The sequence below is a fragment of the Rutilus rutilus genome (genome assembly GCF_951802725.1).
Source record: "Rutilus rutilus genome assembly, chromosome: 16".
Taxonomy (NCBI): domain Eukaryota; kingdom Metazoa; phylum Chordata; class Actinopteri; order Cypriniformes; family Leuciscidae; genus Rutilus; species Rutilus rutilus.
Genome location: NC_140224.1, coordinates 5324188 through 5339896, shown reverse-complemented (window position 1 = coordinate 5339896; position 15709 = coordinate 5324188). Strand labels below are relative to the sequence as shown.

At 38.2% G+C, this 15709-nt stretch overlaps 1 protein-coding gene across 1 annotated transcript in view; it reads left to right on the top strand.

Moving 5' to 3' along the window:
- LOC311305633 (transient receptor potential cation channel subfamily M member 4-like) overlaps positions 1–15709 on the top strand; it is a 33821-nt gene that overhangs the window by 11122 nt on the left and 6990 nt on the right. The window contains exons 7-18 of the mRNA XM_084433441.1: positions 5078–5142; positions 5226–5459; positions 5569–5671; positions 5813–5934; positions 8147–8383; positions 11505–11606; positions 11733–11861; positions 12781–12910; positions 13001–13146; positions 13245–13357; positions 15331–15435; positions 15530–15576. Coding sequence (XP_084289567.1) covers positions 5078–5142; positions 5226–5459; positions 5569–5671; positions 5813–5934; positions 8147–8383; positions 11505–11606; positions 11733–11861; positions 12781–12910; positions 13001–13146; positions 13245–13357; positions 15331–15435; positions 15530–15576 — 1533 coding nt within the window. The remainder of the gene's footprint in view (positions 1–5077; positions 5143–5225; positions 5460–5568; positions 5672–5812; positions 5935–8146; positions 8384–11504; positions 11607–11732; positions 11862–12780; positions 12911–13000; positions 13147–13244; positions 13358–15330; positions 15436–15529; positions 15577–15709) is intronic.

The following is a 15709-nucleotide window of genomic DNA, read 5'->3' as shown; positions in this document are numbered from 1 at the left end:
TTCACAACAAAGTCTTGAAAGTAACACTCCTCATACTGCTTTTTCACAGAAAGACCATTGAGAAGTGGTCCATGATTGTGCTCCCTCAAGGACCTTGTTTTGGAGATGTTTGTTCTTCTGTGCTGACTTCTCTCTGACAATCGGCGAACAACCTGCTCCAGTGGTTGTGTAGGCTTGCGCAACAGTTTCTTCAGACGCCCAAGGAAGTTTTCAAATGGAAAGCATGAGATGTTATCAAGAACACCATACTTTTTGGCATCTTGGCTGAGGTGCACCAATCCATGCATGTTGTATGTCACATGTTCTTTTCCATAAAGCTTGCTGCAGTGATCAACAAAGAGAACCAATAGTCCGTGTGCATAGTCTGCAAGGTCAGCACACAGGGACACATTCAGTAGGATGGTGATGCCAACTGAAAGCAGCATGAAGTTGTTGTACACTTGAGTTGGTACAAGGCCTTTTAAGCTGACTGGTCCAGTGTACAAGAGGAACTGCCTGAATTCTGTAGCTTTCCAACGCTCAACATCTTCCATGGATCGTTGCTTCCTGTTGAACTCGCACGGAACATGAGGTGTGAAGGTCAGGAGTACTCTGGAGAGCTCTTTTACCATGCTGGGCGAAAATCTTGTCAGCCGCCGTCCCTTTAGCCAAAGATGCAACAACTTTCTTGTCACTCCAAGGCATACCAGATGCATATAATCCAGTGGGAATTGGGTGACCAAACCAACAGACAACAATTCCAATGGCGTTTCTCCACACTGATGACTGTCATCAGAAAGTTCGTCACGGACTGCATTGTCTAATCTTAGAGCAGCATCTGTTAGAGGAAAGGTCATCCTGTTCTCGTAGTGGACCCCCTTTTGAACACACTTGTCACACCCATAATATCCACTGTGACCTTTCACATTTCGAACAAGTGCACGAGCAGGGGCGTCACAGATGAATGTTGATATTTTGAAAGGAAGTGCTCTCCTTTCAAACAGAACTCCTTCCGCTTCAAGTCGCTGTGCCTCTTCTACAAAAGGATTCAAAAAGTGAAGGCTGCTTGGCTTCTTCTTCCCATAATAGAGACCAATGACAAATGGAAGTTTGTTTTGTTGGACATTACCCACGTATTGCTCAATTAAACCAAGAACTGGCCAGAACTGGGCATTTGAGCTTTTGAAAAGTGGAAGTCCATCAACATTAACTTGCATTGAAACTGACGTCAACTTCTGCAATTCAGGAGACACTAAAAACTGTGATAGTATTCCACTTTCAATTCCAGAGTGATGGTATACACCACCTGAGAGTTCTGTTGTTTTAACACAAGTCACTGTTTTCAGAAGGGTTCTTGGGTCTTTAGGAAGAGTTGGATGATCCTTGGACAAAATGGTTAAAAGCTTACCAAGTGCCACATGGGGGATCATGTTGTCAATAGCCCAGCCTGCCAATTGTGTCCTTAGGCAATCCTCTTCCTCTTCACTATCTTCTGTGCTTGAGGAAAAAATGTCACCAGGTTCATATACCTCATCAACAGTTAATTCCTGTGCTTCAGGGATTACAGTTTGTCCATGGCTTGTTGTAGCCATTCCATGTTGATGTTCATTAACAGGAGGATTTACTTGGTCAAAGTCAGGAATAACAGCAAGTAGAGCATCGTTTGCAGCTGCAATTTCCTGTTTGTCCCTCTCAACTCCTTTCAATATTCGTCTCCTTTTGGCCCAGTAACTAGACATTGTGACTAACAATGCATTTACCTTTAAAGCCAAAACGATTGTCCAACAGTAGGTCTCTTGTGTGAAGTTAATCAGTAATGCTCCGGTCAAGGTAACTGCAAGAAAATGTGAACAAAACCACATTGTTAACATTAGGAATATACAGTAGCTATGCTGTAGGGGAAAAAGATGATCAGCCAAATGTGGAACAGTGAAATTGTATAAAAAAATTATAATAATAAAAAAAAAATACTAATTCAGTGTAGTGATTCAAGTGAACACAGCACTGTTCTCAAACATAAAAAGTACAGCAGTTCAGATAAATATAACTCATCATAATCCTAAAGTACAGTAGCAGCACAGCACGTGCTAGCTAACACTTGCTAGCCACTGTAGCTACACTGTGAACTGAACTAGCAACATACTTTGATCTGACAAACAAAATAATTTAAACAACCTATATACATCATTCTGCTTTGTTAGAAAACACCAAAAGTTATACTTAGTCTTTTCAAATGTAAAGCTTTGGCTACCTACAGTAGCTAGTTACATTTCTACATGTACGTAACTAACAACTTTGCTTAACCTCAGTGTGTACTGTAACAAAGGCAAAACAGCATGTGTTAGCTAACACTTGCTAGCCACTCTAGCTACTGGACTAGCAGCTATTTGTTCAGACAAACAAAATCATTTAAACAACCTATATACAACGTTATTGTGTAAGAAAACACCAGAAGTTAAACTTAGTCTTTCTAGATGTAAAGCTTTGGCTACCTACTGAAGCTAGATACATTTCAACATGTAGAACATGCTTGAACTCAGTGTGTAAAAAAGGTGAAACAGCATGTGTTAGCTAACACTGAACTAGACTAGCAGCGTGCGTGTCGGAACAAACAAATGAAAACACCCTAATGAAAACAACCTAATGGTATATACACCATTCTGTTTAGTTAGAAAACAACACAAGTTATACTGATCTGTCTTTCTTGTCGTAGATTTCGCTACCTACTGCTGGATCCACACTTGACTTGACGTAGTTAATTCGACTGACCAAAACTAACTTAAAACACATACGTACTCACACTCGTATAAACATTCGTATCTTAGAAGAAAAGAAAAACTCAACGGCTGGAAGAAACTAAGTAACGTTAGCTATTACAGAAAGTTATTTGTAACATGGCGGCAACTTTGTAAACAAGGCTTACTTTAGCCTTACTTTAGCTTGACTAGTAAGGCAAGAACAAAGATGACTACAGATTTTACAAAGATAAACTAAAACCAATGTAAACATAATATTGCGTTAAACAAAAAGGAACCATGTACTTACTTAAACGATGGTAGTCGACAGCAACTCGCGGTGAACTGATGCGAATGTGCTCTACTTATATTGTTTGGGGAGGGGCCAGCCTCAGTGGCTCCAGTGCGTCATCGAGCCACCGTTTTAGCCCCGCCCAAAAAAATCCTGAACACACAATGGTGAAAAACTATAAAACAGTCTAACTCCACAATTCAGTACTTCACAGGTCACAGTCTTTGTAATGTGTTTAAGCAATACATTTCTAACATTTCTAATGTGTTTAGAATTTTTTTTTTTTTTTTTTTTTTTTTTGCATTGCCTTTACATGGACTTTAACACTTTCTTAAACATTTGTACAGGTCGCAATTGCAAATTAATCCCTTATACATGTAAAAGGTCAAAAAAAAAAAACCAGGGTTGGAAAAAAATGAAAGACATAAAACGACATTTACACAGACAAAATATTCCTAAATATTTCACAAATCTTCCAGCGCAGCTGTGAAACCAGAGGAGATTTTAGCTTTTTCGTTGAGTTTATCCTTCAGGTCAAAACAGAGATTTTCATGTTTATGATAGATAGGCTATTACCATGGTTGCAAATTAATAAAAAAATATAAAGCAAACCCAAGATTTTGGCCAAGTTGCAGATGTCTTTCACTGTTCACTGATTTCAAGCATTGGTGAAAAATCTAACTTCATCCATTTATTCTGCTAAATTGTTCATACCATGAATGAAATATTTATTTTAAAAACTAATCAGAATCAGAAAGATATTTATTGCCAAGAAAGTTTTACAAAAGGAATTCTTTTTGGTCTATTGGTGCATCTCAAATTGTGCATAAATCAAAGAAATGTAAAGAATTGTCACCTTAAGTGAATAAAATAATTCTATATATTTTACATATTATCGCTTCAGAGTTTCAAAGTAATTTAAATGTAATTTCCTAAACCTTATCATGGAATCAGAGTCAAATCTGTTATAACCCCTAATGGCTTTGGAGCAACAACAAAAATTTATATAATTCACATAATAATTATATTATAATCGCTTTAAATGTGAAAAGTATGCTGTCAGTTTCACTCATGGCTGGTCGATTTCAAAGCGGCTTGCCGCCAGCCGGCCGCGGTTCGTTTAGACGGCGGCAACCGCCAGAGAGAATGAAGTCGGCGGCCCGGCGGCTGTTCGCCGGCGGCATCTCGCAAGAAATGGGAGTGACGTATTCGGCGGCAAACGTTTCATCGCCGCCAGCGGGGCGCACCTATGGCCGACAGCTTGGGGCCGGCGGCAAAAAGAAGCCGTGCCGATATTTTTTGCTATCTGGGATCGATGTTGTGCTGTAGGCTGGCCTGCTCGCACAGGTAATTTAGCCGATTTAATTTGATTTGCATGTGAAATGCAAATCCTGTCTGCAGTGTGGCCTTTCTGGAGTTATGTTATTTCTTAGTTTTATTGATCCAAAATGTTTTTATACATTTTCTTCTATATCTTTGTGTGATTTTCTGTACATCGCGGCTTTGAAACGTTAAAGCCCCGCCCCCATACACATGATTCGACTATTAGTCGACTATAGGCAAGACATGACGATTCTGATTCGACTATGAAAATCCATAGTCGGGGACAGCCCTAAATTTCACTGAAACTAAACTAAAACTGAAAGATATTCACGACAAACTGTCAAAAATAAAAGTTCGGTTTAACTTCAAGAAATTATGACAGAAATATATCACTTCTGTATACTAAAATGTACTTCTCAAAGTAATAATAATAATAATCATATTTCTAAGGAATATCATAGAGGGTTCATAGAATATCTTAAAGGAATAATAATTTTTTTTCATCTATGTTTTAAATTTACACAGTTTTGTTTTACAGCGTCTTATTTGACAAAAAAAAAAAAAATACAAATGCAGTGTTTTGTTGTAAATTGATTGCTGTTTTTCATTCGATTACATTTTAAAAACTTGATTAAATTGGTCAAGTTTATTTAAATTTGTATTAAATCATAAAACACAGACCTGTTTAATAAAAGCATTGAGGACTATATACTTGAATGCAATTGCTAAAACGCAATCTCATGTGCAGGCAGTGCAAGTATTGACATTCCTGTTCTGAATATGCTGATATCTGGAGAAGCTTCCATGCTGGAGGTGAGCAGATTCCAGTTTAATTACATGCACAACGTCCTCAGTCCTATCTCTCAATTCTCTCTTACAATGTTTCTTCATTTCAGGCATTAGATATCTCTCTGAAGAATTCCATGCCCTGGTTGGTCCTGGCTGGTTCGGGGGGGCTTGCCAATCTTGTGTGTGACATCGTGGAGAACGTGCAATCTGCTCCGATGCCCTCAACTGGAGGAGCAGAGAAGGAGGAAGGGACTCCCAACATGGAGCTTAGAGAACGATTGGCGGAGAAACTAAAGATATACTTTCCTTCAGAGCTGGAGATGGACAAACAAGTTGACAGGGTAAATGTTACACTCTTTACTGGATCATATAACATCAAAATCCTAAAACTGAATTGTTTTTTTTAGTGCTGTTTTTTCTTCTTGTTGTTGCTTGGCTGGTTCCTGAAAGGTTTTAAGCATCTACCAAAACAAAGACCTCATCTGCATTTATAACGCGGAACAGGAAGGAGCGGATGATTTTGACACTGTGATGCTTAAAGTCCTTGTTAAAGGTAAACTTTAAACTGTTTATTACAGTGTTTCTGCAACTCTTCAACTTGAAATCCCTTCGGTCTACAGTGGACCTATTCATTCAATCTAAAAAAATTTGCTCTCTCTCTCTTTGTGTGTGTGTGTGTGTGTGTGTGTGTTAGCGAGTAAAAAACATGCTATGGGCAATTCTAATCCCTATACTGATGAGTTGAGGCTTGCTGTAACATGGAACAGAGTGGACATTGCCAAAAGTGAACTCTTCAATGGAAACATCAACTGGAAGGTAGAGGATTGTGGGAAATATACTGTAAATGAGCTTTTAAACTAGGGCTAGTTGTCGAGTGCTCCTGTACTTTAAACAGTACAGCAGGGCTCTCGAAAAGCCAGAGTCATGGGTTTGATTTCCAGAGAATACTTGAACTGATTACAAGTATACCTCAAAGTCAATTTGGATAAAGTGGCAAAATTTTAAATATCTAAAGGAGGGATAAAATGTTTAAATACACTACTGTTCAAATTCAGATATTTGTGGTCAATACGTTTATTTTTTAAAGAAAGATTTTAAAACAAGACAATAAACACGTTAAATTGATCAAAAGTTACAGTAAATACATATTCAGCACAGCTGTTTTCAACAGTCATTATAATATGAAGTGTTTTCTTGAGCAGCAAATCATCATATTATACTGATTTCTGAAGGATCATGTGACACTGAAAACTGGAGTAATGATGCTGAAAATTCAGCTTTGATCACAGGAATAAATTACCTTTTAAAATCTATTCAAATAGAAAACAGTTATTTTAAAGGGGTCCTTTTATGACCTTATACTTAGTCTTGATTTAGTTTTTGGGGTGTAAAAGAATATGCTTTCATGCATTCAGAGTGGTATGTTTTTTTTATTTAATTTTTTATATAAACATTTTAGATGCAAAGTTATACATCATTTAATCATGATACTTGTCAGAAAACTATGGTAATACAAACAGTAATCGATAACAAAGCCATGGCTAATTTTCCTAAGGAGCGTAACAACCTTACAAAAGCTACAGTAAACTCTAGCCGTGTTTCCATTACACTTCAAATTGCGCAAATTGAAATTGCGAATTGTAAACACGTCAATTTTGCAAAAACCCATTTATCGCAAAAAAAGGTTTTACGCTCGCCTGATAAGAGGTGGTTTTCCAGGCAATTCGAAAAAGGAATATTTCGGAATATTTACAGGTCACCTGACATAGATGGCGCGGTATGTTTGGACAGAAGACGAGACAGAGTTCTTTATTAAACTCATAAAAGACAAAAGAATTACAGGAATACTGGATTCTAAACCTCAAAGAAATGCCACAATCAAGAGCTTGAAGCAGATATGAAGGAGAAACACCTTATATGTGCCCCTCACAAGTATAAGGGGCTTTCCTTACCATTAATGCTTGGATAACACACATACGGCTCCTTCGATTGAAAATAATGGCTAGTGCGATGGTTGGTATAAAACCTACCAACACCCGTTGCCATGATTGTTGGAATGACTTATCGCGAGAGGAAAAAATGACGTTTTAGTCACATAACATCGGTTAATGGAAACACCATCATTTCGCAATGGTTTATAATCGACATTTAGAAAAAATCGCTAAAGTTTTGCTCAAATCTGTAATGGAAACGCTTCAGTCTATATCAACACTTATGTTGGCTAGAGGGTGAGCGGAGCAAACAGCTTTGCCTTTTGTTTACATCGAGGCAACAACATTGGAACTGGCATTGGAACTGTTAATAGAAAACTCTAGAATAATAAGACATACTTAAATGTTGTGATCCACAAACAACAGATTGTCCTGACAAAGTGGAAACTGCTCCATTTGAGGAGATGCATTTGTGCGTAGCCTGCATTGTACTCTATAAATTCCTGGAAGCTGTTCTCTGTAACATGTGCTGCGCACAGATAAACATTGGGGTTATAATGTTCAGGAGCAGTGGTTAAAATCAATTTTATCCACTCTAAGTTTGTCAACATTGGATATAAATAATGGATATATAATGAGTTTTGTAAACGGAGTGGAAAAAACTCTTTGACAGCGACCACACTGTCTTCTCTAGCACAGCTCAACCAGGCCTCGTCCGCTTTTCTGCGTATTCGGAGGGCGGGGATTATTTAAATGAGGATCATTATGACTTCACAAAGCCCGGAAAAAACGCGTTCTAGTCCAAACGAGTCGTTCGTTGTAGTTCTTGTAAAGTGGATTCTGTTAAATAAAATATCTCCCTTTGGAGTGGACTTTTAGCTTTGTAACCTTGCAGATCTTTTTTATGCTCAAACAGCAACATTACACACTAACTAAAGTTGAAGAAGTGAAAAAGCATAATAGGACCCCTTTAAATAGTAGTAATATTTCACAATAAGACTGTTTTTACTGTATTTTTGATCAAATAAATGCAGTCTCGGTGAGCAGTTTTTCTGGTATGTGGTGATAACCTGGTATTTCTTTCCTGGCACATGCAGTACGCTGATCTGAAAGATTCCATGAATGACGCGCTGATGAACAATAAACCCCAGTTTGTGCGTCTCTTCATTGATCATGGTCTGAACATTTTGAACTACCTGACCTACGAAAAACTGGAAGATCTTTACAACTCCATCCCTGACAACAGCCAGGTCGGCAAACTGCTGCAGAATATCCTGAAGGAGCGCAGGAACGAGTCCAACAATGATAAGAAATGCAGCATTAGCATTTATGAGGTGAGATCTGAAAATGATTGGACAAATATCGGCAGGTTAATTAGTGTACTATAGTAACACCCACTTGTTATGGGCATAACTAGGATTTCCCTTGCTACTCGCAAGTTATTCTTACCAGTTTTGTACTTGTATGCTATACTAATACATACTATATACAGGCAAGCAGATGAGCCCAGAATATGAACGCAACACGCTAACTTGCATGTTAAGCGTTGTCCCATTGAAAACAATTATTAAGAAAATGCGTATGTGGCTTAATGCATTAAGACAGTGATACTGGAGGACCAAATTCAGTATACACCTCCTTATTGATAAAAATACTTGTGTACTTGTGTTCATATTCTGGGCTTATCTGCTTGCTTGTAAAAATAATGCATCATCAGTAAGATTTACACTAAATCTGGGCTGGGTTTCCCGATAACGTTGTCTCTTGGCGCGCTACGAAGACTCTTAAGGTATAACTTAACTGAAGGTATACCATTTCTAGGCATGTTCCCCAAACCATACCTTAGGAAGCTGCTTAAGATATATCTCCTTGCGTACGACGTTACCCGGTGCTGTCCGTGGCGATGCTGCTGAATTGGTTGATATCGATGGCTCGAGAATCAATTATTCTCTCTTGCAGGGGGGCTGTTTATGTGAGAAAGCGGTGTTCTTTATAAAAGAAGCACTTCAGAAATAGTTGAAATTGCATTTATTAGGACTGGCGCCCTGTGCTCTTCACAGATGTTGCAGGCAGCAGAACGTTCTCCACGGCGTCTCCAGACTCTGTCACGTCTGTCACATGTGCTCAGTGTGAACCTGCAACATCTGTGAAGAGCACAGGGCGCCAGTGGCGAATTTGCCAATCTTGGTGTTCTATGGCAAATGCCAAGCGTCCTGCACGGTGTTGGGCTGTAAGCACAACCCCCACCTGTGGACGTCGTGCCCTCATACCACCCTCATGGAGTCTGTTTCTGACCGTTTGAGCAGACACATGCACATTTGTGGCCTGCTGGAGGTCATTTTGCAGGGCTCTGGCAGTGTTCCTCCTGCTCCTCCTTGCACAAAGGCGGAAGTAGCGGTCCTGCTGCTGGATGGTTGCCCTCCTACGGCCTCCTCCACGTCTCCTGATGTACTGGCCTGTCTCCTGGTAGCGCCTCCATGCTCTGGACACTACGCTGACAGACACAGCAAACCTTCTTGCCACAGCTCGCATTGATGTGCCATTCTGGATGAGCTGCACTACCTGAGCCACTTGTGTGGGTTGTAGACTCCATCTCATGCTACCACTAGAGTGAAAGCACCGCCAGCATTCAAAAGTGACCAAAACATCAGCCAGAAAGCATAGGAACTGAGAAGTGGTCTGTGGTCACCACCTGCAGAACCACTCCTTTATTGGGGGTGTCTTGCTAATTGCCTATAATTTCCACCTATTGTCTATTCCATTTGCACAACAGCATGTGAAATTGATTATCAATCAGTGTTGCTTCCTAAGTGGACAGTTTGATTTCACAGAAGTGTGATTGACTTGGAGTTACATTGTGTTGTTTAAGTGTTCCCTTTATTTTTTTGAGCAGTGTATAATAAAAAATCTGACAACAATCAATCAGTGTAATGACAATTTTATTCTTTGCATGAAAACACTTGAATTCGCCTAATTGAACGCTGTCTGGGTGTATTAAAACTTCTGAATTATATTCGTATAGACCTGCAACAGTGATAAGGTAAAGCTAAGAGTGGTCCAGACCAACCTTCCGAACGTATGACTTACAGAAGGTATACTTAACTAAGAACGTTTCGGGAAACACGTATTAACGATAAGGTACAGCTTATAACTTAAGAACGACGTAGCGTTAAAGGGTTAGTTCACCCAAAAATGAAAATTCTGTCAGTAATTACTCACCCTCATGTTGTTCCAACCATGTAAGTCTTTCGTTCATCTTCGGAACACAAATTAAGATATTTTTGATGAAATCTGACAGAATTTTGACTCCTCCATAGGCTTCCAGTGTGACCGAAACTCACCGGCCCAGAATAGTTATTAAAACATCGTTAAAATAGTCCAAGTAACTACAGTGGCACCACATTAAGTTTATCATGCGACGACAATACTTTTTGTGCGGAAAAACAACAAAAATAACGACTTTATCCAACTATTAGTATTCCTCAATGTGGGCCTCTGACGAGAGTTCACGGGAGCGCCAGGACGCATGCGCGAGAACTGAGTTTACGGCGTTCTTCTTCTACTACTACTTGTTACTGACTGCCAGAGAATGTCTAATAGGATGGTGGTCCGTAGACGGGCTCTGTGACTGCTCACTCCTTGGGAGTATTTAAGCTCAGTTCTCGCGCATGCGTCCTGGCGCTCCCGTGAACTCTCGTCAGAGGCCCACATTGAGGAACACTAATAGTTGGATAAAGTCGTTATTTTTGTTGTTTTTCCGCACAAAAAGTATTGTCGTCGCATGATAAACTTAATGTAGTGCCACTGTAGTTACTGTCTCTGATAGCAAGTCTCTGAGTTTTTGCAGAACTATGCCCCCTTCTGGCGACACACGAAACTGCAACCAGAGTTGTGCACGCGGTTACATGGAGTTTGCGTTGGGGTTTGGGATGAACTAGAAGCCGGTCTCTTTGAATCCATCTTCTACTTTTGCAAAAGTCGCTTGAGTTGTCTTTGCTGATGCGGATAATGGCGGCGAATACACACACCTGCCAGACATAGCCAGGTGAGCGTGAACGCGCATGACGTCACGCCCAGTCGATTCCGTCCCGAATCCCTCTTATTTATTTTACTGTACAGGATTATAGAGGCAATCACAGTGATCATAGAAGGGCTCATTCAGCCCATCAGGCAATTGTTTAAGCATGTATGGGTTAGAAAAACGGGTATTTTTAACATGAAAAGTTGCTTAATGCACCTTTAAGCTTTGTAAAATGTCTCAATATTTTTTTTAGGAAATACTGTGATGAGGGCTGTATATGGATCATAAGTGCCAAAAACTTGCAGTTTGTTCACATATCTTTGTTTTTCTTCTTTTGAGAGGTAAATGTTTGTGGATCGAAACTGTCCCACTAGTCATGTGACTGAAAACTTTGAATATGCGCTGTTGTAAATTTCACTGATTTCTCATCCCAGGTGTCCCAACTGCTGGAGTATCTGTTAGGAGATGTATGCCAGCTCTTCTACAAGTCTGTACTAGTAGTGGACACTTCTTCTACCAAAAGAAAAGTTTTTAAGGTACCAGACTTAGTACCTAGTACCTTAGAATTTAGACCTGTCTAGTCTGAATATAATTTTTTTTTCCCATTCTACCATGTCTGCTCAGTCCCCAAAAATAAAATGTCTTTAATAACCACCCTTCAGAAAGCATGCCAGGTCCTGCAGGGGGACTGTGTCTATCGGAAGGATCAGTGTCAGCACGCGTGGTTAAGTCTCTTCATCTGGGCAGTGCTGCAGAACTGGAGTGAGATGGCCATCTTCTGCTGGGAAATGGTAAAATGCTTCAGATGAATTATCAATTTTTATTGATTTTATGTTCTGTCATTATTAGTCATATTGGATATTTAATTGTTTTATATTTAGATTACATGTGCTGTCTTTGAAAACTCACTTAAGGTTAATATTCAACCAAATTTATTAAATGTCAAAGTAAGATCTTTAGCAAACCTTAAAATGAATATCACACATCTCGGGTGTGTGATTATTATTTTTTTATATTGTCGCAAAATGCAAATTGTATTTTCGCACAGTTCTCCATATAAAGTTTGATATGTATTTTATCCAACTTTATCAACATACATGCACTATACTCAAGTAAAGCGATATATTTATTAATAAACCTCAACCTTTTTATTTTTAACTTTACCTGCATTAATACGGTACACTCACATAAAACTATTTATAGCAAATCTCAACTGCTTGACTTTTATTTAAACTTAAAATGTAATTGTTATCACCCAGCTCTTTATATAAAGTTGGATATAAAAGTGTCCAATGTTATCCGTATGCGTACAGCAATATACTCTATATAGCAAAAGCAACTGCTTGATTGCTTCAAAATTGTTATCGCTGTATTATCGCTAGATTAACTATATTATCACCAAGCTCTAATCTTCTGAATGCATCTATGTGGCATGAAGATATTAAAATATTGGAAACATTAACATAATTTTCTGTAATGCTTTGAAACAATGTGTATTGAGAAAAGCTCAATACAAATTCATTTGTATTTATGTATTTGTATATGTATATGTATAATGCCTAAATTTACTTTTAGTATTTAAAATGTCCAATTTTAGTTTTACGAAATAGTAAGGAATCCTTATTTGTCAGCCATTTATAAAAAGTGAAATGTATAAAAGGAAATGCTCTGCACAGCATCCCTCTGATCTGTACTGCTGTTCTCTCTCAGTGTGGCGAGTCGGTACTGACGGCTCTGGGAGGATGTAAACTGTTGAGGGAGCTGTCTAAACAGGGGATTGAGACAGAGGCCAAGCTTTCCGTTAAGGATTTGGCCCAGAAGTTTGAGAATATGGCTCACGGTATGATGGGTGAAAATATTCAGTTTTTGGCATCCTATAAACGGTCTAGTGATTAAACCCTCTGTTTTCTTCCCTGGCATTTTTCTACAGATGTGTTTAGCATGTGCTACCAAACCAAAGCAAGTGATTCCTATAAGCTACTGATTCGCAAGTCTAAAATGTGGGGTGACACCACCTGTCTAAAGATGGCCATGGCTGCTGACGCCCGTGTTTTCTTCAGCCACGATGGAGTACAGGTCTTTTGACATGCAAACAGTCATTAATAACATTGTTTGTTTGGTTTTGGTAAGTGTTTTTTTCTTTTATTTTTCTTAAAGAGTCTCTTTTTTTTTAGTCGATGCTGTCTCAGATCTGGTGGGGTAAGATGGAAAGAGGAACTGAGCTCTGGAAACTTGCACTGACTGTGGTCATTCCTCCTCTCTGCTACACCAACCTCATCAAATTCAGGTCAGTACGTCAACCATGTAACTTTCCGGTAACACTTTACAATAAGGTCGCATTAGTGAACATTAGTTAATGCATTAACTAACGTTAAAGGTGCTCTAAGCGATGTCACGTGTTTTTTAGGCTGAAACATTTTTTGTCACATACAACAAACATCTCCCCACTATCCGCTAGCTGCCTATCCCCTGAACACACTGTAAAAAAAACACTGTCTCTGTAGTCACATTTCCCCTTTAAAATTCCACACGGCAATTTCAAGTGTTTGAACTGTGCAGCATGTAATTTTATGCTCACAGAAAATGTATGTACACATCCAAAAACAGGCAGGATATACAAAGTAAAGGGCAGAATCACATGTTTATCCACTTTTATTGTGTATTTACTGACGTGCCCTTGTGGGCTGCTTTATGTGGGCAAAACCAAGCGACAACTCAAAACCCGAATTTTTTAGCACAAATGCAGAAAATCAGAAATCAGAAAGAACGATGACAAATAATCAGTCGCAAGGCATTTTAACACTGCGGGACATGATGTAAATATGCTTAAATTCATGGGTTTAGAGTTTGTTAATCGGTCTCCAAGAGGGGGAGACCGTGAGAACCGCCTCCTGCAACGAGAGGCTTGGTATATTTTTAACTTAAACACATGTATCCCGAATGGGATGAATGAAGATCTGTCACTAAGTTGTTTCTTATAAATGGAACACACAAATGTGTATTGTATGTTCAATTTTTTTATATGTATAACAATGGTTGTCTTTCATTAATGGACTGTTTGAAACATTAGTGACATTATTGATTGGATATCACTTTAACATTATTGGCTTGTGTTAATATGGGTGTGGTAATGGGTGTGGGCATATAAGATTGGCTACATTGTTACTTTGTTGCACAGGAAGAAGGCACACGCCGAAACGCGTCTGTGCAAAATAAAATATATATATATGCATAGTGTGGCCTCTCTCCCACTTTAATACCAATTTTGGTCATTTAATTTGACAGGATGGAGTAAGAGACAAACCAACTAATGTCACAAATAATCACAGAATTCCAATCCATTGCTAATATTTGCAGAAATTTGACCCGAACAGAACTCGAGTATACAAAATTTTGACATTCCATAAATATGATCCTATGTTGTGGGGAAACTGAAAGAATTGTGAACAAACTTGAAGAATATATTTTTAAGGTTTTTAGCTCCCATCTGGGTCAAAAAAACAACCTTTTTTTCTAGCCTGTTATGCTCACCAAGGCTGAATATATTTCAAAAGTGACAGTGAAGAAATTTATAATGTTATAAAATATGTCTATTTAATAAATGCTTTAATACATTTAATAAATAAATGCAAATAAATGCTGTTAATTTAACTGCGTATCAAATAATTCTGAAAAAAACATCACCGTTTCCACAAAAATGTCAAGCAGCACAACTGTTTTCAACACTGATAATAACAACATTGATAAGAAATGTTATCCGAACATCAAATCAGCAAATAAGAATGATTTCTGAAAGATCACGTGACACTAAAGACTGGAGTAATGATGCTGAAAATTCAGCTTTGCATCACAGCAATAAATTACATTTTAGAATATATTCAAATAGAAAACTGTTCTTTTAATTGGTAATAACATTTCACAATATATCTGATTTTACTGTATTTTTGTTTAAATGAATGCAGCCTTGGTGAGAAGAAGAGACTTCTTTCAATTTATTTGTAATTTTTTGTTTAATGTTTCCAAACATGACAGGTACTGTACAACACTCCCAAGAAAACATTTTGTTTTAATTTCAGAAAAGAAACAAATGAAGTAACACCTGGAAAATGTCTTAATGAATTAGCATTACATCACACAGTGATGTGGAAATCAGTAACTAATAGTGAATAATTAACTAATACTTCCATTTTTACAAGCTGTGAGTTTAACTTTTGAAATGTATTGCTTATTAGGAATGACCGAAATTTTTATTTTTCATAGGAAAGAGGATCACGCGGAAGACAAATCGGTGATGGTACCTCCACCCTCAGCAACAGACTGTCACTACACAGAAACTGTCTTCTCCTTCAATGACATCAAACACCAGTAAATTTGCTTTTATTTAATACATCATGGATAAATATAAGATCTCTGTAGACAAACATACCTTTATCTGTGATCTTCTTATGATATTTACCAGTGAAGCCGAGCAAGAGGACTCAAATAATGTCAGACGACCAACAAAAGGTTTGACTGTTCAGTTTGAAACCCATGGGCTAATAAACAATTGAATTTTCACAGAGATTTGTTCATTAATTGTCTTTTTTTGGTCTTTTAATTTGATTGGGTTGACCGAAACTTGTTGCCCTTATTACTTTTC